Raw genomic sequence first — 24,301 nt, forward strand, 5'->3', positions numbered from 1 at the left:
CCTAAGCAACTAGCGATTATTTTCATCATTGATTAATCTGTTGATATGTAAATGATTAATCGATTAGTTGTTTGGTCAATAAAATGTTGAAAAATATCAATCAGTGTGTTTCTCTAACCACCAGATGACGTACTCAAATATCTTGTTTTGTCCACAAACCAAAGAGAGGCTCATTTTATTGCCATAAAGGATCAAATATTCAATTATATTCTTTATAAACTCTTAAAACTGATTATTGATTGAAAGCTTGGAATGAGTTGTTCGACGTTGACGGTCCTGTGGTGTCCTGCTTACCTCCGCTCATTTGATTGTGCAACTGCAGTGGGTGACTTATTAATAGTAGTAAGAAGCTAAGACTACTGTTTAAACGCACACATCATTTTGAACGCTTTATTAACAGAAAGTAGGCAAATTTTGTATCAAAATAGGCTTTTTATAACGAAAAAAGACATTCTATCTAACAATTTATGCTCAACAGCCGTGGGCACCCCAATAGTCAGAATGGTACGGTCTTGGTTACATAACAACATTTTCCGACGATTCGAATACAAGGTTCATAGTCGAATCAGACCTCTCCGACTCGAATCGTAGAATAGTCGACTATTGGAGGTCAGACCTAGTTGTTATTATGCACTTTATTAATTTTTAAATAATTTTTCAAGTGTTTAGACTCCCAATATGCGATCAGTTTATCCAAATGACGGCTGTTTAGATGTCTGCTCCGATGTTTTCGGAGAAGCTCCATCTGTGGAGCAATGACCGGAACATCACAGAGGCAGCCAGCTGGTCTGCTGACGTGCTCAGCCGGCCAACCTCCGTCGTCATCCCGTGGGAGAAAACAATTGTTAATTAAAGGGATAGTTCACCCTAGAATGATATTTCGCTCATTATCTACTCACCCTCATGTTGACTAAGGGCTGGAAGAATTTTCAGAGTCCACCGTCCCTTCTCTGAGTTACAGGGGGTCTTGGCGTAGCAGTGCATTTCAATGCAACGGTTGCAAAGGGACACCAGAGCTCTTCGTAAAAAAACACACACAAAAAAACATCCAAATACCTCCATGATGCTCGTATGTAATGTCCGTCTTGTGCTGAAGCCCCAAATTGCGTAATTGTCCCGAAAAAAATTAAATAAGTCCACATTCCAAGCATGTTTGTAGCATTAGCTCCTAGTGTCTGTTGTCCGGCTCTTCCACTGCCAGCGCGCATGCGCAAGGTTCGCACTGAGACCGACTAACAAGGAAGCGAGTCTCAGTCGGTCTCAGTATCAGTGTGAACCTTGCGCATGCGCGCTGGCAGCGGAAGAGCCGGACAACAGACACTAGGAGCTCCAGCCCTTAGTCAACATGAGGGTGAGTAGATAATGAGCGAAATATCATTCTAGGGTGAACTATCCCTTTAACTTACCTGTAGGTTTTTAGAGGTTTACCGCAGGCTGGTTAAATTATTGTTAGGAGATAAATGTTGTCTCATTGATGAAATCTAACAATTGTGGCAGTAGCATTAGTTTGTTTGAATGAAAAGTGAGTGAGTATGTACTCTTCTGTTGGTGAATGATCTTCATTTGCAAAGTTTCCAGAGGTGTCTGAAATAACAGCTCTTTGATAAAACAGATAACATTTGCTCTATGTGTCCAGTATTAATCATGGGCTTTGACATAATGGTGGCATCCAAATGAATCCATCCAAGGTCCAGCTGGTTTTTGACTGGCCAGTTCTCAACGTCTCTTCAACTGCTGGGGGTCCGCCCGCTATTCAGACATCCCGCTATTCCGACATCCCTCTATCTAGACATGCCGGTAGTCCGACACTTTTTGATACCGCTATTCCGACACGTCGTCTTTTTTTTTCTTTTCTTTTTTTTTTTTACAGCTGCGATACCCAGGCGCGTCTCTCTCTCTTTTCTTTTCAGCATGCCTATCACTGGTTTGATGAGGGAGTGATGTTCTTAATCTCAACAACTAAACTATAAGTCACAAAAAAAACTGACACACATGATAAACAAACAGAACTATGCTGCAGTTTGTTTGTCAAGTTAACCTGTCACCTTCAGCACCACGGACAGCGCCGCGGATGAGCCGCGGAGCTGCAGCTGTGAGCGTCTGAGCTCTGAGCTTATGGCCTGGGGCCTCATTTATCAAAACTGTTAAGTAAGCAGTGTAAAACTGCTGCTACAAAATTTTTTGCTTAGGCCTATGGCGAAAAGACACCCAAAATATTTACACCTTTTGTGCATGCACAACTCTCCGCAATTTCTTTTTGATAAATCAAACTGGATCCAAGAATGGTGCGCAGTTGCTCACGTGAACACACCTCCTTCCCCGGAATGCCTGGACACAACCATATATGGTCAGCACGTGCATAATTAGCCATGTGCACTCTGTGGAGCGGCAACAAAGTGACAACAAAGTGACAACGAAGACAACGGGCGGAGGGTGGGGGAAAGAAAGCGAGATACATGGCATCGGGCAATAAATCAGTCAGAAAAATGATCTTGCATTTTAATAAGCTACAATAAAAACAAAAACTTCCCAAATCTCAGCTGCCGGTGTGTTTTTAAACTTGGAGGGTTTGTTTTTTCTTCTCTAATAGGCCTATGTATTTGTGTATGAGAAACAGTGGGCCCTAGTTTCCTAGACCGGGCGAAGTCTATGCTCAGCGCAGCTTCGCCACGCCAACGGGGTGTGTCCAGGTCCATTTCGCAAGTTTGCTGGGCCGCGCAGTCCGATTTACGCCAGCGCAAGCCCTCCCCTCGTCCCTCCTACCGGCGCAAACGGCAAAGGGGGAGGAGACAGGGCGGGAGGGAGACAGGAGGAGGAGAAGTGGGATTAACACAGCCGATTCGGATCTTCACCAATCAAATGAGCTCCTCTCCTCACCTTTAACTGCGCTGCGGCGATGCGCACTGCAAGTTTGTCATTTTATACTTTGACATGGACGGAGGAGACAGCGACGCCAGAGGCCGAACCTCTCCCAGGAGGAAACAGCTGTTTTGGTCCAGAGGTCCGAGCTCAGAGTGACCAATAATGAGTTTACTAATATCCTTAATCAGGTTTGATCTGATACACTGAGAACCACTGCCCAGCTAAAAAACAACAACTAATAAACTAATAAAGAAACTCACATTTATTCAAACCCTGTGTGAGAAAGGTGAGAGGTGTACACTAATCACAACATAAACAAACACCATGCGGGATGAAATCAGCGTAAAGGACGCTCTCTCTCTCTCTCTCTCTCTCTCTCTCTCTCTCTCTCTCTGTCTGTCCGTCTCTTTTTTTTTCTTTTTTTTCTGTGATAGAGATGCTGAGTATACTGTAGTAGGCTATATACTGACTATCTGATACCGAGGCTGTTGTGGTGGGCTAAGAGAGATGATGATTTGTGTTTTGTTTTTCATTACGGCTGCGTGATGTGAAGTAAATAAATAAATAAAGCGATCATCACAGTGCGTATCTCAACACGGCAGCGACATGCAGTCATCCACCCTCACAGTCCTGCTTGGGACATCCACAGCTGCTTTTCAGTGCCAGTTCGTCCCTGCTGTGTTAATTCAGGTGGAGTTTCCATTATGCTGCCGACAGCCTTTGATCTCTGCTTTGATCAGATGTCAGATGTGACGGGACAATCTATATAGATATAAATTCACGTGTTGATTCCATTAGTTGCATTAAATAGTGGTTATTGTGGATATTTATTGCATTGAAATGTGCCTGGAACTGTGGAAATCTGCCTGTGAGGTCTTGGTGACGTGTGTGCACTGCAGGTCAGTCAGCCAAACTTCCACTGCACCTGCTGCGCTCCGCCCTGCGCTGAGAGTAGACCTGGTTGGAGGTGGCGAGCTTTCAGCGCAACCTCGGCGGGACATTTTCGCACGAAACTTCCACTGCACCAAGCTGAATCTGTGACGCCTCCCCCTGCTGCGCGGCCACGCCTATCTCAGCGCAGCGCGATCTACCAATCTGCCAATCTGACTTTGCGCTAGGCTGCGCTGGTCGAAACTTGCATTAGACCGGCTGCGTTACCTTGCGCCACCTGCGCTGCGCCACCAAACTAGGGCCCATTGTCTGAGATGAAAAAAAAAAAAATCTGAAGGACATGTCTGACTATAAGGTAATCAATCAATGTCAGAAAAGCGGAATGTTTGAAAAATAGTAAAGTGCCCTACTCCGACAATGAAAAAAAAAAGTCGGAATAGTGGGACGCTTGAAAATTAATGTTAATGCCGCTATTCCGACAATTAGAAGTCAATGTCGAAATAGCGGCATGTCGGAATAGCAGCATGTAACCCAACTGCTGCATCTTGTTAGGTTCACAATCACAAACCTTTAGTGTGTGTTCGAAGTCTTTCATCTGGGCCTGCAGCTGCTGGGTGTTCCAACCTCTTGTTCATGTAAATGAAGAAAGGGTAGAGGATATAAGCTCTGCTCTTCAGCTGGTTCACTTTCACCCTCCTCTGCCAACCAATCTCAGAGTTGATATGATTACAATATTACTTTCTCATCAACCATTTCTTATGATAAACCTCCAAACCACATACACACTTTCGATATTCCCTGTGTATGCACTGGATGGAGGGTATAGTGATAGTGTTGCATCTTAACAGCCTGTTTAATTCTGTGCTCATTTAAACTGAAGCTAAACCCCTAAACTGATGAGATGAACCCTTGGGTGCCTGCTAAGCAATTCCTCTTTGGTCTTATCTTTATGGACTATCTTCACTCCATAATGGCTGCATTTATTATTTTACAATACAGTCATCTCCCTAGCAGCTTGCTCCATGTAGCACTTAATTGCATTATCCTTGTTAATCACTCCATGTGACTGCATATTAAGTGTCAATCTTATGAGTCCAGCCGCTTTGACCGCCTGTCCCCTGCGCTGTATCCCTAAGGGACTCATCAAGTGCAGGCATCCCTGTGCTCTTCATAGCTGAGTGCCACTCTAATCATCCTTTCCTCTAATGGCCTATTCAACCTAAAGCACAATGGGTAGTATTTGACAGGCCCTCTATGCATGGGATGACAGGCTGTGTCATAACCAGTGTTATCACTGTTTAGTGGCGATCAGCCAGCCAGCTGTAATAATGAAATGAAATATCACAGTGGAGGACGTCTGCTTGTTCGCTTCCTTCAAGCATAAAAACTACAGTGGTTAACTGACATTTATGTTGTAGCCTATAATGTATTAATTATTAAAATTCTAATTAAATAATTGATGTTGATTGCTTGGGGATAAAGGTATTGAAAATCAGATTCAGTAAAATATCTCAAAGGAATTTCCAATCGAAATGAATCAACAAAATATAATTATGAGAAAAATCTGTGTTTGATAAAGTGAAATGTGAGACTATAAAAATAGAATTAAAGATGCGACTTTAAAGACAGTTATGTCATCCTGTATGTCTTCACACAATCTGGGGATTACAATAGAATATCTTTTTGAATGTAGTCCGCTGCCTTTCATGTAAAAGTCACAAAGTCAGTGATAGCAGTTACCACCTTCAACAAATTATGCACCTGAACTGAATGATGTCGGATAAATGCTGCTGCTGCAACACAAGGTGAAACATGTAGAGACAGATTAAAATCAGTTGAATGAAACCAGTGTCAATGAAAAACAAATGTTGTGGGGGAACAAAGAATTTCAGGTATGTATAGCTGACCAGTGATGACTGCACATCAGCAAATGGATTATTTTCCTATAAATTTGAGTTTCGTCAGCTCTGCTTTATGTAAAGTATAAAGAAAGCTCAGTCTGTGTTATCACTAATGCTCTGATGTCAGGCTTTATCCAGCTGACAGCTCAGTGTGATATTGCCCTGCTGTATTTTCCATGAAGGGTGACCAGAGCCTGTATGAGACCAATTATGATGAGAAATATGTCACTGCAGCTTAAGAAGTCCACCACTAGAGAAAAGTAGCTGCTGGCAGGTTCATTCAAGGCTGAATTAACATCCACATCCGACTCTTTTCTGCCTGAAGGATAAAAAATAAAATAAATCACAGCTAATGACTGAATTGGCTACTCATTTTTTAAGCTTGTTTTACTGTGAGTGTGTGTGTTTGTGCATGCTGTACAGATTTTTATCACCTTGAAAGCACAACATCCCTACAAGCTACAGTCTTGGACTTTGTGTAGTTCACATTAAATGAAGGGTGAAGATGGGTGCAGACTGATGCATAACTAATGAGTACTGATGGGTCAGGGGGTCAAGATGTTGATGGGTGTCACAACTGGTGTCATCCCAGCATTACTCCTAATTATTTTTAAGTGAAAACCGAAACACATTAAATATTCATTTTCCGTTACTATGTATCCAGAGAATATCTAAACATTGTGTCTTTGTACACCAGTGATTGAATGACCCACAGCTCACAACAGTGTTCATTTGTTGAGGCTTCAACATGAAAATGAATTTTAAAACCCATCAGTGATGCAGCTGGAATCACTCTCCATTGCTATTTAACTGCTCTTTCTATCTGTTTCCTCTCAGGCACTTGGTTACCATCTCAAAGCCCCCGTCCATGAATGTGCTGTCACATCTGAATAACGCCAAAAGAAATTTTTAACATCAACCACCTTTGTTTGATTGAAACTCATCGTATTAGCAGCTAAATTAAGTCAACAGTGTTGTGTCTTTCATGCTTGAAAAAGGGTTTGGGAGTTCACAGCCATGACTGTAGTTTTGTCGTGGTGCTTTGAGCTGAAGGCTGGTTTTAATGTAGCTTGATGACATTTTGTGCAGCATTTTACTATTTAGTTGACATACATTTGTATATATATATATATATATATATATATATTTTTTTTTTTGTATTAGTTTACTTAGTCTTTATTATTATTATTATTTATTTTTTATTTTATTTTATTTTATTTATTTATTCTTTATTATTATTATTTATTTTTTTACTTTATTTTTCCCATTTGTAAGCTTAGATATCACAAGCTGACTTTCTGATATCTGGCCGTTTGTGGATTAGCTGGGGTTAGGAGAGCCATGTCATTGTGTGTGTGTGTGTGTGTGTGTGTAAGTCCTGTAATGTGTTTCAATGTATTTGTTTTTCTTTTATTTCTTTACCTGACATTGTATCATTGTATCTTTTTGCGGAAGGACCCCCTCGAAAATGAGATGATTCATCTCAAGGGGCTATCCTGAATAAATAAATTCAAATTAAATTCAAATAAAGTACAGTTGACATTGATTGAAATGTCATAAATTCTATTTATTATCTGATTATTGATAAGGTTTTGACCTAATGATGGTGCTAGATGAAAGGTTCACACAGGTTATTGCGCTTTATTCTGGGGTTGCATGACAGTTAGTCAGGCAATGAATGGTTTTGTTGATAGAATAAGACATGTAAAGATACAATAGTCTTTCTGTACAGCAGCTTGGCTTGGTCGTCAAGCAGCTGCAAGAGCAAACATGAAGGAAGCAGCTGATGCCAGACAGCTGATACAAGTAATTTCAGCAACATAATGATTTGAGAAAGTAAACAGGAAGTTTTAAGTTGCCATAGAGTCAGCCAAGTCTGTTTTTCCCAGGGATGTTCAGACCACTGTCACTGAATTACTCTGATTCTGCTCAGGCAAGACGAGTTGGAAGTAATCTTTTTCTAATGACCTCCGAGTGGATTTGTGTGTATTTATTTGCAATGGAGCTCAAATACAACCTTAGATGTCCTTAGAATGGGTTAGTCTGATTCTAAAAAATATTGGTATTATGTGTGTTCTGATGTGACTGTATTCATTATTATTGCTCCCATGAGTTGTGTGTCACCGACCCTGCGGCAGCTCCGACTGCTCACCATGTAACTGAGTCAGTGAACCAAACTAAAACTCACAACTTCGCCTTTGTTCTAATAACATCAATGTCTCATGTCTCATTGGCCACAGTTTGAAAATGTCTGTTCTAAAGCTTAAAGGTGTACAGAAAAGAAAATTTAATTTAAGCCCATTCTGGGTCATAAAATTAGTCTAATAACTCATCTATCAGACGATGTAGGCCAAACTTTGTGCAAAATTCTATTTTTGAGTAAATCCGGGATGAAAGTGTGTATTTTTTTCCCACATTGGATAATGCAGGCGCACAGATTATACGTCAGCCTGCTCACGATTCACCAGCCACTGATATTGGATCCGTCATCCGCCAATCAAACATCTGAGACACACACACACACACACCGAGCTCGGTCTCGCTCCAAGCTTTGAATATCCCGCCCGCTCGATAACGACCAATCAAATTAGTTTTCCTTACTCGGGTAAACTCGTGTTGCAGCTCGTGACAACTTGGCGCGACAAACAGGACAAACGGCCATTTCTGTACACCTTTAAAGTTAAAATACATGTAACTCAGTGTAAATATCCATAATGCCATGACTGCTATGAGATTGTTTTCAGTTGTTTTGCACCAAACTAGACCTGTACAGACACAGTTTACCAGGCTAACAGCTCAGCAAACACCTCTCTGTGACAGTGTTATCACACTGTGATTGTGTTAATGGCTTTTAATTAGGAAGTAATGTACTGGATATCACAGCTGAGCTGACGATGCTGCTTTCAGTCACCAGTGAGAGGAGCTCAAGTGCTAAAAGCACTGGTCCATAAAACTATTGAACTGAACACTTTTAGTTGGTAGTTTATTATATTTATATACTATGAATCACATTTTATCAGCTTTTATGGAGCTAGCAGTTTCAGAGAGAGTGTTTTCCAAGACTGGTGGTTTAGCTGCTGCACAAAAGCACAAAAACCCTCTCAACAAAGGCAGATATCGGCTCTGGGGGGACATTCGATTTTCAAACACATGATGATGAAGGCTCCTCCAGGCAGTTCCCCCCAAAACTCAGCAGGAAGTCACAAGAGCAGAGGAGGGAGACGGAGACAGAGACAGCAGGTGTTTCATTTCTCTTCCTCCCCAGGTCTATGGTGATCCACAGCGCAGCGCCGAATAACTGATGTGGTGATTACAGAGGCTGTGAGCACTGACAAGAGCTTGATAAGGACACGGAGCCTCGTGGGGCTACCTGGCTGCAGGTGTTCCTCTCCTTGCTGGAGACCAAACGCGAGCCTGACCGGCCCTGGAGGGAAGTGGTGTTCGACACCCTAATGATGATGCTGATGAGGAACACCAGGTGAGAAGCAACAGGCCAGATGGAGAAAAATGTTAGGGGCTGAAAGGAGGGGAGAAAAAGTGTTGGAGACAGCTGGTCTGCTCTTTCATCTTCTCCCTCTCTTCTGCTCCTCCATCTGAACTGAACTTTCCTCTCTTTCTTCTTGTTTCCTCCTCATATTCTTATATGACATGGCTCCATTACTTGTAACACTCATATTAAGATTATGGTTATATTAAGCCTCTGTTCAGCTCTGAGGGCCTGCCTGGCCACACCAGATAAACCACAACTTAATACAAGTCCTGCTGAACATTTCCTGATAAGCATCCTCCATAAGTACATGACACTGTCACATTGTTTCTACAGGCACTTTAACAAGAAAGTAAGACATTTTATAGTCAGTGTCACTGTATACAAAATTAATTAACAAGTGTTTTAATATCCCTGAAAAATGTGCACTTATTTTGAAGCTAGGAGCATACAGGGTATCACTTAATTCAGTCTCAAGATGCCTCCTACCCGGAGATTTTGCTTGCTGATACATGTTTTAAGTAGATTTTATTTCTTTTTTATTATTATTGTAACCCTGGTTTCTGAGCAGGTAGTGTGTCAGGGCCGTGGGTGTAGCGGGTTACAAGGGTTTATGCTTCATATAAAAAGGCAACGTTCTGGCAGGACAGGGAGACCATTTATTTACTTCACTTACAGGTCAGGTTCAATGTCGAGGAAACACTAGGACTCCACGTCTGTCCTTTTCCTGTCCCCAGAAACCCAAGGCAAGCAGAACCAAAGTCATACAGTACCGGAAGAGAAGTTGTTATCAAACATTCAAAACACTGTATTATCATGTAATAAAATCAATATAATTGCTCAGCCAACAACATCAAATCTATAATTAAAGATAATAAACTACACTGTTAAATTATTATAAAGCAGGTCTACGAGGTGCCTTTGTATGATCATCAAAACCTATGCATGGAATCTCAGTATTAACTACTAGAGCTCACCTTCTGTCAATACATCCAGCTCTGCCACCTCTCCTATGATTTCCTTTAAGCTGAATATCTCTTCTGTCCATCAGCACGTGGTAAGGACTTTATTATTCAATCACACGCTTTTGTGAAGCAGGGTTCTCCTTTATGTTGCAATATTTCAGAGTAGGATGGGTGCAGGACCCGCCCTCCCCTAACGATTTTTCCATGCAGTGACAAATGAGTTATGCAACCTCTCTTTGTGATATTCAGTCAGGGGCGGCCATAGCCTCTCTCTTACTCTCTCCACTCCCCTCCGGAAGCTGTCCATGGTTCTGATCTATCACCTCCTAAACAGTTATCCAACCATGCAATAAGTTCACCTTTGCTCTTTAACGAGGCATTACATACTGTAAATATGATATACAATACTTCAATGGCTGGGTTACATCTATCCCTAACTCATAGTGGGCAAACTATGTACCAATCTAGAAATAGTGTGTTTTAGTGAATACAACTCATCTAGATAAAAACAAGTCTGTCTATTTCAGTGACTTTTGGCTGGTGGAAGGGGCGGGTCCAGAGTATTTTCTAGTGGGGGGCACAGAGGGTAGCAACAGTGAATCCGGGGGAGGGGCACCCAAAAGTAACAAAAAGATGGCTGCCACTGATCACTCTCTTGAATGATACACAGGGCCAATCAGATTGCAGGGGGGCCAGTGCCCCCCTGTGCCACCATGGAAGACCCACCCCTTGCAGGTGGACCACACCTGTGCAGTCCACTGGATTTTTTTTTTTTTTACATGCTGTCTGTAAATCTTGTCAAAATTTTTAAAAAATTACATCCAGTTCACACAAAAATGTAGGCTTTAAATACACCCCTCAGGGGGAAATGTGGAAGATGTAGGTTTTTATTTAAATGACCATTACTGCTGCAAAGATACAGTGTATCAATCCATTGTGCATTTCAATACTTTATTGCTAGGTACAACAGCCAGTAGCAGAAAGGCATATCATATAATGTTATGAAGTTTTGGCCCATTGAACCAAAATAAAGGCGGTGAGGGCAGAAAAGGATTATATATATAAAAACACAAGAAATATATATATGCGTTTTTATTTCTGCATATTTAGATTAATAGTAAGAGGGCAGAGTGCAGTTGGGTGGGTGGGTATTAAAAAAAAAAAACCTTCACCCACGCGTCACTAATCTGAAGGCAGCTGGACTGTTTCGTTGTTAAATCTGCAGACTCTGAGAAGTGTTGCCCCAGAGCGCAGAGCTGTTACGCTCACATATGTTCCAGGAGTTGAGGGGGGGGGGGGTTTAGAAAGGACATATGATTACTTACTAAAAGTCCCACGTTTCTGTGTTGTGCATGTGCGCCTGTGTATGATTAGTCAAACTCAGCCATGCAGACACATTTACCAGCAGGTTGTTACTATATTAATAATTTGGTGAAGGAATTATGTTGTGATTGTAACAGACAGATTTATTATTTTTGCAATAATTGTAATGTATCTCACGTCCCAGGTTGCATGGTTTAGTAATTAATGTGTGATGTTTGCACTGCAATGTGTTTCAAAGGTAAAACATAAAACACTACGCTTGTTCAAAAAAGACCAAGTCATTATCATAGTAATGAGCTAATGGAAAATCACACATGCAGACATTAAAATCAAAACGCTTCATAAATGACAAAAACAGATGTAACAACAATAATGAATCATCTGAGATTATTAATGTGTCTCGGTTGGACGGTTTGGATGAATCCAGATTGTTAAGAGTCAAATGGTTGAGCTGTAATAATCACACACAGATGCCTTCACATACATACGTATGGAACTTTTAAATAAATAATCACATGACCCCTCACACACAGGAGATGAAGATGTAAGAAGCGATTCAGACATCTGGATCCAGGCTGTTGCTGGAAACAAGGGTTGATGGAGGCACTGAAACTGAGTGTGTAGATGTGCTGTGAAACCAAAATGATGAGTTAAAAGAGGCCATAAAGCTGCAGGGCCGCAGAGGTTGGCATAATTTTCTGTGGGTTCATCATTACGAGCATCGGTTTCACATTACACATAATCATGTGAGTGCTAATGTCATTAATATTCACCTGGCAACCTCATTAAAAGCCCAAACTCTGACCGGAGCAGATAGCCAGTTACTGCATAGGCAGGGCCGTAACTTTCCCTTAGTGTGAAGTTTTTCAGGTTATTTTAACAGAGGTTGCTGATGGAGAGCTATGTTAACATGCACTGACTGACCTGGCTTTCATCTCTGTCTGCTGTAAGAGAGAAGGTCAGCCTGTTTTCAGTGTGAGCAGCTGTTCCGGGGTGCTGGGAGAGCCTCAGACTCAAATGAGCTCTGTTTCAGTGCAGGAGGCTGAGCACTCAGTGACCAGCTGGCCACCATGCAACAGGAATCGCAATGAGTTGGTCGGGCTGCACGGGGACACACCAGATGTTCGGCATGTTGTTGACTGACTCTCTGCTGTCTGGCCTGAGGCGATCTCTCTCACACTGACTCTTTCTCTTGGCCTCTCACTCAGATCTCACTCTCTTTTTGCTTTGTGACCTCGGGATTATCACAATTCCCCAGAGAAAAAAACACGATGGGAGTCAAGGAGACAGAGTTTGTTTTTTTCTAAACGCTGACGTAAATGCTACATCTGCACAACTAAATAAAGACTATAAATCCTGCCTTTGTGAAGCTTAATAATGACGAACAACTTTGTACATCAATTCCCTGTCATATCATCATATATCAAGGATGCAACTAGGCCTACTTATAATTACAATTGACTGATTTATTGTTTTCCATATTATTGTATTATTAATAATATCTTATTTGGATAACACTTTATAATACAACTTAAAATTTACAGTGTAACTTTTATATGAATCTGATACCAATAAAATATGAAATGGTTCCAGATGAAATTTAAGTATAGGCAGCACATATTTTTTTCAGATTTTTCTCAATATTTGTCAGGAAAATAGTGAGTGCCTATTCTATTGAAAGATTCTTAATTAAATGATTTGAGTGAGATGTTTAGCATTTCTACCTCTGAAATGATCATGACTTAATATATTTTTTAAATTCTGGTTTATTAAATGATAAAAAATGAGGCATGTGCTCGTTAAAAACCTGTAAACACTTTTTTTTTTAGCCTGTCATATCTCAGTCTCCTTGCAGCCCTGCGGTACATCCACCTGCTGGGGCTCGTTTGCTGATCACGGGTCGGTGTTTGGGTGAAAAGGTCAAGTCCGTGCCGCCGTAATCAGCGCTCGTCCGGTCTCCACCAGGCTGCACTGATTTTCTGCTGCTGATGTTTCTATCCGCTCAGCCAGGCGGTCCTCCTGCGCATGCGTCCACAGGCGGGCTCTCGGTGCTGGTGCCGCATTCAGGTACTCCACATAAGCTCGTATTTCCAAAGTTTAAGGTTGAACAGTTCCTTTTTGTCAAGTTTTCATATAGCAGTAGCCTACTAATTCAAACATTTTTGTCTGTTACAAATCTTCCCTCCATTCTTCCTGCATCACTCTAAGGTTATTTTTTATTCTGGTCCCTGTAGTTGTCATCTTTGAGAGAATAATTTTATGATAGCAAATGGTTAGTCATTTTGATGCTATTTTATAGTAATAGCATTATTCTTACATTGACATGGTATGTCATTGTTCTCAAAAGACTTGAAGCTACTCCATATCTATATAACTGCCCCTCCTTTAGGCTATGTATTTTAGCCAACTGTATTGCTAATTGCAATAAAAATAGCCTACATCTCAACTAGTTTTATCAAAAAAACAAGAAAACATAGCACACTATCTTTTGAAAGATATGGCTGAAGGCAAGGCAAGGCAAGGCAAGGCAAGGCAAGGCATCTTTATTTATACGGCGCATTTCATACCAAGGCAACTCAATGTGCTTTACATAAAGACAAAACATTAAAAAAAGAAGCATAAGACAGAATAAAAACAAACAAAAAAATAAAAGAAAATAGCCTAGATAAAGTTTTAAGTTCTCAGCTATAAGCACGTGAAAAGAGAAATGTTTTTAACCTGGATTTAAAAGTGCTTACAGTTGGGGCTGATTTCAGTTCTGCTGGTAGTTTGTTCCACTTGTGTGCAGCATAACAAAAGCTGAAAAACAAAGGGAACATTTGTTAATGTTTTTATTCTTGATAAGACAAAGTCATGAATTAACTTTAAAAAAAAAAACTCATATTACGCTGATACTAACACCAAATGAAATAATACACAAACGAATAAAAACATTAAAGATTCATACAGAAAAAAAGTCAATCGCGAGTTCATTATACCCAGCTACAATGATATTCTTCTGCAAGCCTGAAGTCCGACGTTCCTCCAGCGCACCTGAAGGCAACACAACACATCCACACACCGTCCCCGCAGTCCACAACACACACAGCCGCTACCTGCCAGGCGGAATGGACGTATCCTCCGGTGCAGCCGCCTTCACCCTCAGTCAAGCGGAGTCTCGGGAGAAGCCAGGCCCGACATGACAGCCCCGGGGCGGGAGAAGAGAGTCCGTCTGCAGCCTGGTGGTGTGAGCGTCCGGCCGGCGGCGGTGTGGGCTGCCGGGCGCTACGCCGTGCTGGCCGCCCTCTGTGCCCTGTGCTACAGCAACTCTCTCCGCGGGGAGTTGGTGCACGACGATGTGTGGGCTATCATCAACAACCCGGACGTTCGGCCGGGCTCCAGCATCGGAAACATCTTCAGCAACGACTTCTGGGGCAAGAGGATGTCGGACAACACGAGCCACAAGTCCTACAGACCGCTGTGCATCCTCACCTTCAAGTAAGTTCTCCGCTGCTCTCAACAACTCCCGCGTCTCTCTCCACCTCATCGCTGCTCCATCAGTATCAGCCCGGGCTGCTGAGTCCAGCTGCGGACTGACTGTCCCGTGGAAAGCTATAGGAACACGCAATTAAGGCTGACGTCATTCAGCTGTTGCAGCTGCACGGTTCAACTTTAGACTGATTCAAGCTTAACATTTGTGAACATTACAGCTCGGTGGGTCGGTTACAGTGAGGGAGGAAGCATCACAGTTTGTGCAGAGCTCGCTGTGAAACTCAATGTGCCCTGCCCCGCGCGCTCAAACTCCATGCAAGTGTGTGCGCACACAGATTCCCCCCACACCCACACCGAGCCTGTTCGAGGCTCCGGCCCCCGGTAATAAATATTTAGCCTACAGTGAACCCCTGGTCCAAGTTTCTGTTAATAAAACAGTTAAGCAAGTGGAAGATGAAATGATCTCCAAAAGGCATAAAGTTACAGATGACTCATTCCCTTTACATTTTTAACAATATTCTTTTATTTTCATCTTTTACATTTTTTAAATGACAGAAAAGGAAAAGAGCCCACACCAAAGGTTTGGCCACCCTGCATAGTTAGTAGCCTACCTAGTAGCAACCCCTGTAGAAACTCACAGCGTAAATAGCTTGTCTGATACTTTGGTTAGTTAAGTTATCTGAAAGCTCAAGTCTCCTGGGTTTCCCATTCTTTTGCAGGGTGCTGCTTTGTTTCCCCTTTTCAATCTTAAATTGTAGCTAGAATACAAAAATTATACACTGATATTGCTTGAAATAAGAGTGTTTCATATTTAACTTCATGCCTCATGGAGATCATTTATCTTCCACTTGCTTAACTGCGCACATGAACAGAAATTATGACCAGGGTTGCCCAAACTTTTGCATGCCACTGTATAGTGTAGCTATAGAGCAGGGGCAGCATGTCGTCCGGCCAGCTGCTGCTCATTGAACCTGTCCCAGCACATCCCAGCCCCTCTGATCTGTTGCAAAGTGAGGTTGCAGGTTTTGAAGGAATGCAGATGATTGATAGATAGATAAAAATAATATATGCAGAACAGAAGAGGTTCAACTTGTTGCTCCGCTTTTGTTTTTTGTGTGGAGGGGCTTGTAGTTTCATGGTAGCGGAGTTGGAGGTGTGCAGTGTTCAGCGTGGGATGGTGGGTATGAGCGTGCTGTGCTTTGCTCCAGGAGGGCTGGTCTGCTGAGCTCAGTTTGTGTTGGAGGGACCTGGTGGAGCATCCAGAACAGGGGAGGGGACTTTGTTAAGAAAACTATATTGTGTGCTGCAGTGATTGCATGTGAAAAAGAGGGCAGCCCACACTGTGTTCCCAAATGAGGGAAAGTGTCCAAAACTGCCTCGCTGATGTAAAAATGGATTCTGTGTGAGCCAAAAAAAAGTCTGGAGCTTTTTCCTTAAACTGTATAACTCAATTGAGGATCCAGTGTCAGAGAAGTGCAACGCCTTGAACTGCAGCTTTATTGTGTAACAATGAAAATTTGCAGAAATGGAACAACAGGAGATGAGTCCTTGGTGTCCATAGATCTGATTCCCCCTTCTTTCTACTACACATCATCCCAATTAAATATATTTTAAACTTTAAACTTTATTATTGTAGCTGTAAATACAGTTTTTTGCTGATGTCGCTGTAAAAAAAACAAACAGTGTTTCCATCATCAGCTATACATTCATTCGGGGCAAGCTGCCAGCTCTGTTTTTTTAGTGCCAGTCTAGCCTTGTGTTATGTTGCATACAAATGATTGTGGTGAATTTTAATGCTTCGTGGTCAGTAGATTGTAGATAGTATATGGGGAAAAGATAGCACTGCTCTTGTTGGATGGTGAAGATACTGAGGTGTAGGATGTGTATCAGATTGTATAGGCTTCCCTGAATGTATTGCAATAATTTGTTTTGGCCACATCATGAGCTGTTCCAGTGTTAGCCTTTGTGAACTAAGTTGAAGCAGAAGTAAGCGGAATGTTTGTGTTAATATAAGTCTTAAATAGTTATATCTTCCGACAGCAATCACTTATATAGAGTGTTTGGTCTGAAACACGGGTCTGTCAGTCACTCTGCTCTGCTGTAAGCCGAGGAGAAAACTTTCCTTGAATCCTACAACCTTTATCCAATGAGGAGAGAGAACGGCATAAAGGGGCGGTCCTCTCTGTGTGTGCAGCCAAGGGATGCGCGTGAATGTGGTGACGTAGGGACGAGGACGGGGACTGCTAACTCCATCGGCTGACAGGAAGTTAGCCAAAACCACCGGATCGCTTACTTCTGCTTTAACCTTTGTGATACTGCATTTTGGTTGTCTATAACTTGTGTATATAGCATTTTTGCTCCCGTGTTGCTGCACCTGCTCCACGTATTGTTGTTGTTGTCTACTGTGCCTTCAGTTTTGAAATTACTCCAGCAGGGTTGTAGGGTCATCAGGGGTTATTACTGGGCCCCCTGTCAATCCTGGAAGAATCCTATCTCCTCTAGGTGCACACAACACTGATATCACATCGTCACTGACACTATATTGATTGTTGTGTAGGTGGACTGGCATCAGGAGAAATCCTGTATGATGACACTGTAATTAGTTCAAGTTTGTGTTGTTCTGGAGTCGAGCCTATATAGGATCCAGCGTAATTACCAAAGAACATCTATCTCTGTGGTAAAACGTTGTTCGACTGTGATCAGATCGCTTGTTTTTCACAGCACAGGGACGTAAATGCTAATCCTGCCCGGGGAGCTGCAAAAACTCAGCTCTCAAAAACAACAGCAATGAAATGATGGAAAGATTAGTTAGAATAAACAAATATATTTGGCACCACAACAAGAACATTTCCCTTGCCAAGATATCTAAACCATAAGCTCGAAAGAAGTGAAATCAACTGCCAGACAAGTAGAAATATCCTGTCAGACCAACACTGAGCTCATATTACAGTGTCATCTCATCCTTTTTTAGTACCTGCTCTTCCTCTCTAATCTTCATCACCTTTGCTCTCTCTCTCTTCCTCTTTTTCCGTCTCCCCACTGTGTCCCATATCTCCTCCCTTCTCAAAGCCGAGCTCTGATTGATGCAGCCTTTTCATTTTTCCTCTGTGTCAGTGAAGAGAGTAAACACAGCGTAAATTGATATCTATATGCAAATGTCAGCTTCTGCTCTCGCAAAGAAAATAAAAACGTATAGGAGTTCCTCATTTTTGGCATGCGTTTTCAGCTCTTTACACAAATTAAATTAGGAGGAAAGCACGTCAGCTTCGTTGGAAGTTTTGAGTTTGACGTTGCATTTATGTTTGCTCAAGATCTTTTTAATTCACTCAAGTGAAAGTATCTGGCTGGGTATGTCAGATAATATTCTGGGATGAAAGTATTGAAGTACAAGCAGTTTGCTATTGAAATGATCAGTGGATACAGCTTTCTGCCCGGTGTGTTCACATTATTAAAGGATCACCGAATTGAGTAAATGTTGAGTAGGAATGACAATATCATTCACCGTCACCGTCCCTCATGTTGTTGTATGACATCTCTGCAGCATCAAACTGGCTGTTTATAGTCAGTTGTCAGTAGGGCTGACCCGATTATCATATTTTGATAATCGAAGCTTCGCGGACATAAAAGCGATCAAAATTGAAGCTTCGACGGCCGGTGGGGTGCGCGATCATAACGTCCGACGGGGGTGCGGGGGGCGGCGGCGGTGGCGGCGACAACGGCCGTAACGTCTGACCGGGGGGGGGGGGGGTTTGGCAGAAATAATGAAAAAAACACTGCATATCTCCAAACCAGGCAGGTGCAAAGCAGCCTACTCATTTTAATGTAACAATTGCCAGTGAGAACCATGTCAAATAGGAAAAAAGGAAGAAAAAAAAAACGATCGATCACAGACTTAATGATCGATTACCATGGCAACGAACGAAGCTTTGAAGCTTCGATTTTTTGGTACAGCCCTAGTTGTCAGTCAGCGTTTGTCTTATTTAACCCTGAAAATGAACCTCACTGGTGAATATGGTCATGAATGAGTGGCACCTCATGTGAAACAGTATTTTTTGGTTCGGCGATTATAATTAATACGTAATGGCTCCGCCGCCGTACCGGAGCGGATCTGCAGCCGTTCCGCATCCAGTGGAATTTAGGCGTTAGTGCGCAAGTGTGTCCCATTTCTCCACCGACTGAAAGTGCAGCGTGCTTGATTTGCACTTTACCCACACTTATGGTAAGACCGCATCCGAGCGGTATTTGGCCATGTATAAATCCCACAATGCACCACAGTGAAGTCCGCCGTCACCGGCAGCCACAAGCCCGTTTAGGAAATGCGATTGAATTAATCTCAATAAAATGAAATTAACTTTCTATCTCATAATTCTGACTTTTTAATGTCATATTTTATATTCATCATGCTCTGTTCATGTTTTTCTTGTTTGTTTTATTTACTTACAGAGTTGGGCTTACACATTTATGATCTGAATCTTGCGCATAGAGACACTTTAGTAGTAGATGAGACTGTGATCCAGCAGCACTGTTTATTAAAACTGTTGCTGTGCTGTGTGTGTTGTAGTTGTGCTTCTGTGCGCAATGGCACAGGCTGCACTTGTCAAGTGTGTCCCGATTGCTTTTAAATATCTCCCCACACGCTTGACCACTTAATACATGCTTGCACACTATATGTAAATATACGTTTCGCCGGCAAAACGTCACCAAAGTGTGTGCCTAACCAAGCACACTGAGCCAAGTGTGGAGGAATGGGACAGCCCCTCCGTCTCTGACACTGTTGCTGTCGAAAGCAAAGACAATGTTGTAAAAATAACCAAAGACACTGGTGTTTACCTCAGAGGATATCTCATATAAACCTTGGTACCTTGAGGTTTTTCTATCGCCGTCATCAGGTCAGGGTCAAACTAGTCCAGTGTCACTTTGATTTATGACCAAACACTAGTGTCAGTCCCATTAGCCTCACCTGTATGTTTTTAGTGCTTTAACATGCCAAGCTAATGTGATCTGATAGCTAATGATCACTGTGTGCATGTTAACATGTAGTATAAACTCACAAAGATGGAAGCTTGGCTGTAGATGCTTGAGACCCCTTGTAGTTTTGTTTTCCATGATGCAAAGTGTGAAAGATGAAATTAGTGAAGCTGGCTCTGTGTGACAGTGTGTTATTTTTCCTGCTAATGTTTGTGCTTCATTAGCAGCAGCACAGTGTCCTGCTGGGGCCACATTTCCCTCCTGTCTGCATTTTTTCTTCACCAGTATCATAACCTGCCGAAGCCTGCGCTGTTTGTTATTGTGTCGTGTCTTTGTTCCGACCTGCCGAGGGACCACAGATGCAAATGAGCTTGTAGCTCTAATCTGGTACGGCGTATCAAATGGTGACATTTATGTTTGAGCCGCACACACCGCCTCTTTTTGAGCGATTAAATAAACACAAAGTCAGATTCCAGTACATGAGCACCCCAGCAGTTATAATGACTTTAACTTTTATAACCAGTAATTAATTCAAAGGTCAGTGAGTCAGTGTTTCCCATGGCAGAGAGGTCAGACTGAGCTATACGAGAGCAGCCATGCAACGTGGTCATGATTCAGTGCATTGCTCATGGGGACTTCAGCAGCAGCAGCAGCAGCAGCGAGCGCTATGAATATTTGAGAAAGACTGACAGACTGTTTGAGAAAACTCCAGCGTGAAGCAAACAGCAACAGACGGGCTCGCGTGAGAGAAAGTGTAGACAGTCGCTGGGTGTTCAGAGACTGCTCAGTGATCAAGCACAGAAAGAGGACAGTGAATGCAACAGTAAGAAAAAAAGCGGGAATGTTTGCAAAAAATAAAAAATAAAAAAAAATAACAGAGGACTGTAATGACACAGGCTGCAGCTCTGGGCTACAGATGTGCACACACACACACACACACACACACACACACACACACACACACACACACAGATATACACACACTCACACCCAGACTAATGAGTTCTTCTACAAAAGGGATTGTGTGTTGTTGTGTATACCAGAAACTTGACTGTTGCATGTGTGACATTTGTTATTCTGCTGTTTGGAGAATATAAATGTTTAATTGCCGAGTTAAAAAATGCTTTATGTAACTCAGTATCCTCTAAGCGCAGTATTAGAGCTGCAGCGATTAGTCAATAAGTGCACAAGTTGATGGACAGAAAATTAATACAACCTTCCTTTTTAAGTAAAAAATGCCATTTCCTAGGCACGAAAAATGAATAAAAACCCAGTGTGGGATACCGAGCTGACTGAGCTGCAGGAAAATTGAATCCAAAATTCAACATTGTTTTTACAACCAGGCAGAAGTTACATACTGTGCTGACTTAAGTTTTTAAAGCCGCATCATGCAGGATGTTTTTATATGAACAATGAATCGGTAGAGTTGTGAAAATGAAGACAAACTCTGCATCTCCTCTCCATCCCACAGAGCTCTGCCACCTTACAGTACCTGCTCCACAGCCACACACAGCGGGGGGGAACCAGCTGGAGCGTTGGGTGGCTAAAAAGACAGATATTTCCCTCGGAGGGAGTGGAGGGAGCCAAGCTGGCTCTTTCCCCTTTTTGTTTCCAGTCTTTATGCCAAGTCATGCTAACTGGCTGCTCCACAGTTTGCTGCACAGATGTGAGAGTGGTGGAAGTCTTCTCATTTAACTCTTGGCAAAGGAAGCCAGTGGGTGTTTTTGCCAAAACGTCAAACCGCTCTTTTGATATTAAGAATGCTACACGCGGGGGCAGCAGCTCGGCTAACTCTGGTTTACGGGCAGCAGTTTTCCAGGGGACCACATGCGTAGATTTGCATGATTAAACAAAAGGAGGAATGACAGACATAACGTGACAGCAGGTGCGGCCAAAGATATTCAATACACGGAAAGATACTCCATGAGAGGCTGCTCCAATGATAGAAATGGTATACACTTCCTGTCTCTCTAAATGGGCGTGGCCAACCGTCACCCCACCTCGTCTGTGATCGTGTGTGTGGATTTATACAATTTGTAGGTAGATGAAAGTGAGATATTTATATTTTCTTATGATAACATTAAATATTTACACTACTAACAGTCATATTTAGCATGACAAAAATTATTTAAATCATTTTCACGGGAGTTCGCGGCCGTTTGTTTGACGTTGCCTAGGAGATCTGTGCCAAATCTCGCGAGAGTGTGTCGTAGAGACAGAGACAGGTCTTGAACAAAGTGGATTTTCTCCTGATGTGTCCGTCTGAAAATTGCCATTTTCATGTCAAACTGTTCAGAAGAGATGTGACTTGTGAAAAATGAGTCCAAAATTTACTTAAGTGACTGTGGGGAGAAAGACTCGACCATAATCTGTGTTCACGTTAAATTGTCCCATTGGAGTCAATACATTCTATGCTGCCTCTGGTCTCCCTAAAGGGGCGTGGCCGAGCAGAAGCCCACGTGACATCATACAGGAAGCTGACTCGTCATGGAAGGTCTTGGTTTATAAACCGTCTTTGGTGCGGCCTCATCAGCCCAGTTTAGGAAAAGTGAAAGTGGGAGTTGTTGAGTGTGAGGGCGGGAACCCCGGTGTGCGTGCGGTCAGGGAGCGCCATGGTTTTGGTGTTTGACGATCCTCGGTCTAATTACCCAACAGCGTTACGACCTCTTGAGCAGCTGCCTGCCAGTCCTCTCTCTGGTAATACAGTTGTTGGAGAAGATACGGGAGGCTTAATGCTTCTCCTGAGAGTAGACTCTCAGAAACACACACACACACACAAACAGCACCCAGTGATGAGTGTGTGCCGGAGACAGCAGAGCCAACGGTAATGGCCAGAGACAGTGGAGGGGCATGGCGATCTTTCAAGAGTGACAGGTGTTGCCTTATTGCTCATATGGGGAGGATGTTGGGTGATTTGGGGTCGGAGCTCCCAGGGCTGTTTGGTCATCAGATTTCTCCACAGCACCTTCATTAAGCTGTCATGTGAAGGAGCCTCCCTCCACGTACCTGTGGAGAATGGATGTATGGACATGCTGTTTTCCTCCAGCCAGAGCCTCTGGTGACATATTCCCCTCAGCACAGCACATTATCACTGTGCACATTAGGACTGTCAATGAATATTTGAAATTCGAATGTATATTTGAATTATAGTGATAAAAATGAAATCCGAATATTAAAATATGATATTCGAATATTAATCATTTATTTTTAATTAGGCTATCTTAACGCGCACAACCACAACAAGAGCAAATGCACGATCGTCGGTGTGACGTTCAGAACACAGTGGAACGACTCCTCAGTCCATGAGTTTCATGTCTCAGACCGGATCATGTAAATCCAGCTGCAGAAATATCTGGGGGACGGGAGCGTTGCGGTAACCGTAGTAACTCACACAGACACACACATACACCTGTCTGTGTGGTCACGTCTGGAGAGAAGCAGCTTCTCTGTTTTCCCAAACTACCGAGTGACAGTGTTAATCGCGCGTTAAAAAAAAATAGTGCCGTTCACTGAGAGCAGTGATGATCCTCTGCACTTCATCACGACTGTAGATCCGCGTTATAAGGATCATTACTTGGATGTGGGAATAAAACATGCTGGCTCTTATCCCATTTCCCGAGCGAGCTGTTTGCTCGCGTCCTCACAAAACTTGTTTGACATGCATTGATAAAGTAAAACGCGGTCCTTTTTCACGTATTAATATAATGTCGTTGCTGATTTGCATTGTGTAGCCGTTTGTTTTTTGTAATGTAAGCTGTTCAAAACGTGTTTGACATGCGCTGATAATAAATACAAGCTACCGCTATAAAGTCCATCTCTTTGTATTGATTTTTGGAGAAAATATGAAAAAATTGAAATTAGATTTTTATTAGAATATCTGTGTTTTTTGAGAGGCAATATTCGAACCTCATTTCTGCCATTCATTGACAGCCCTAGTGCACATGGAGGGAGGTGGAGCAGCGGCTACTTCCACTCCCTAATAAAGACTGAGGGTTAATTCAGGTCGCAGTTAGAGATGGTACTGAAGCCCTTTATTAAATGAGCCCTGCTGCTGAATCATTACAGACCACAGTATTGATAAGCACCAGCGTTATCAGCTCTGCTCTAGTCTCTGAAGAAGAGAACGGAGGCGACTAGATTTTCTGTTTATTATTGCTATATAAAAGTTATCTCACACACTTTATCTCACCAGCTGTGAGATGCATTTTTGCTGTTTTCAATCTAGCGCAGATCTCTCCCTCTCTCTGATTGTGTGTGCGAGGGCTGGCCACTCTCTCTCTCTGTCTCTCCCTCTCAGAGACAGGAACCCTGCTATTAGTGACAGTGGTGGAGTGTTAAACGTTCCAAAGTGCGGTCACGCTTGTTGTCACAAGTGCTACAAGTCAGGTTTTATGAGCAGTAATTGAGCAATCTGTTGACAGATCCAAGTCCAT

At 42.5% G+C, this 24,301-nt stretch overlaps 1 protein-coding gene across 1 annotated transcript in view; it reads left to right on the top strand.

Moving 5' to 3' along the window:
• Positions 1–14,439: 14,439 nt before the first annotated feature.
• Positions 14,440–24,301, top strand: part of tmtc1 (transmembrane O-mannosyltransferase targeting cadherins 1) — a 200,838-nt gene continuing 190,976 nt past the window's right edge. Inside the window, exon 1 of the mRNA XM_085768906.1 lies at positions 14,440–14,906. Coding sequence (XP_085625032.1) covers positions 14,608–14,906 — 299 coding nt within the window. The 5' untranslated portion in view covers positions 14,440–14,607. The remainder of the gene's footprint in view (positions 14,907–24,301) is intronic.

This window comes from Trachurus japonicus, chromosome 23, assembly GCF_045865225.1.
Source record: "Trachurus japonicus isolate A0001 chromosome 23, Traja_1.0".
Lineage (NCBI taxonomy): Eukaryota > Metazoa > Chordata > Actinopteri > Carangiformes > Carangidae > Trachurus > Trachurus japonicus.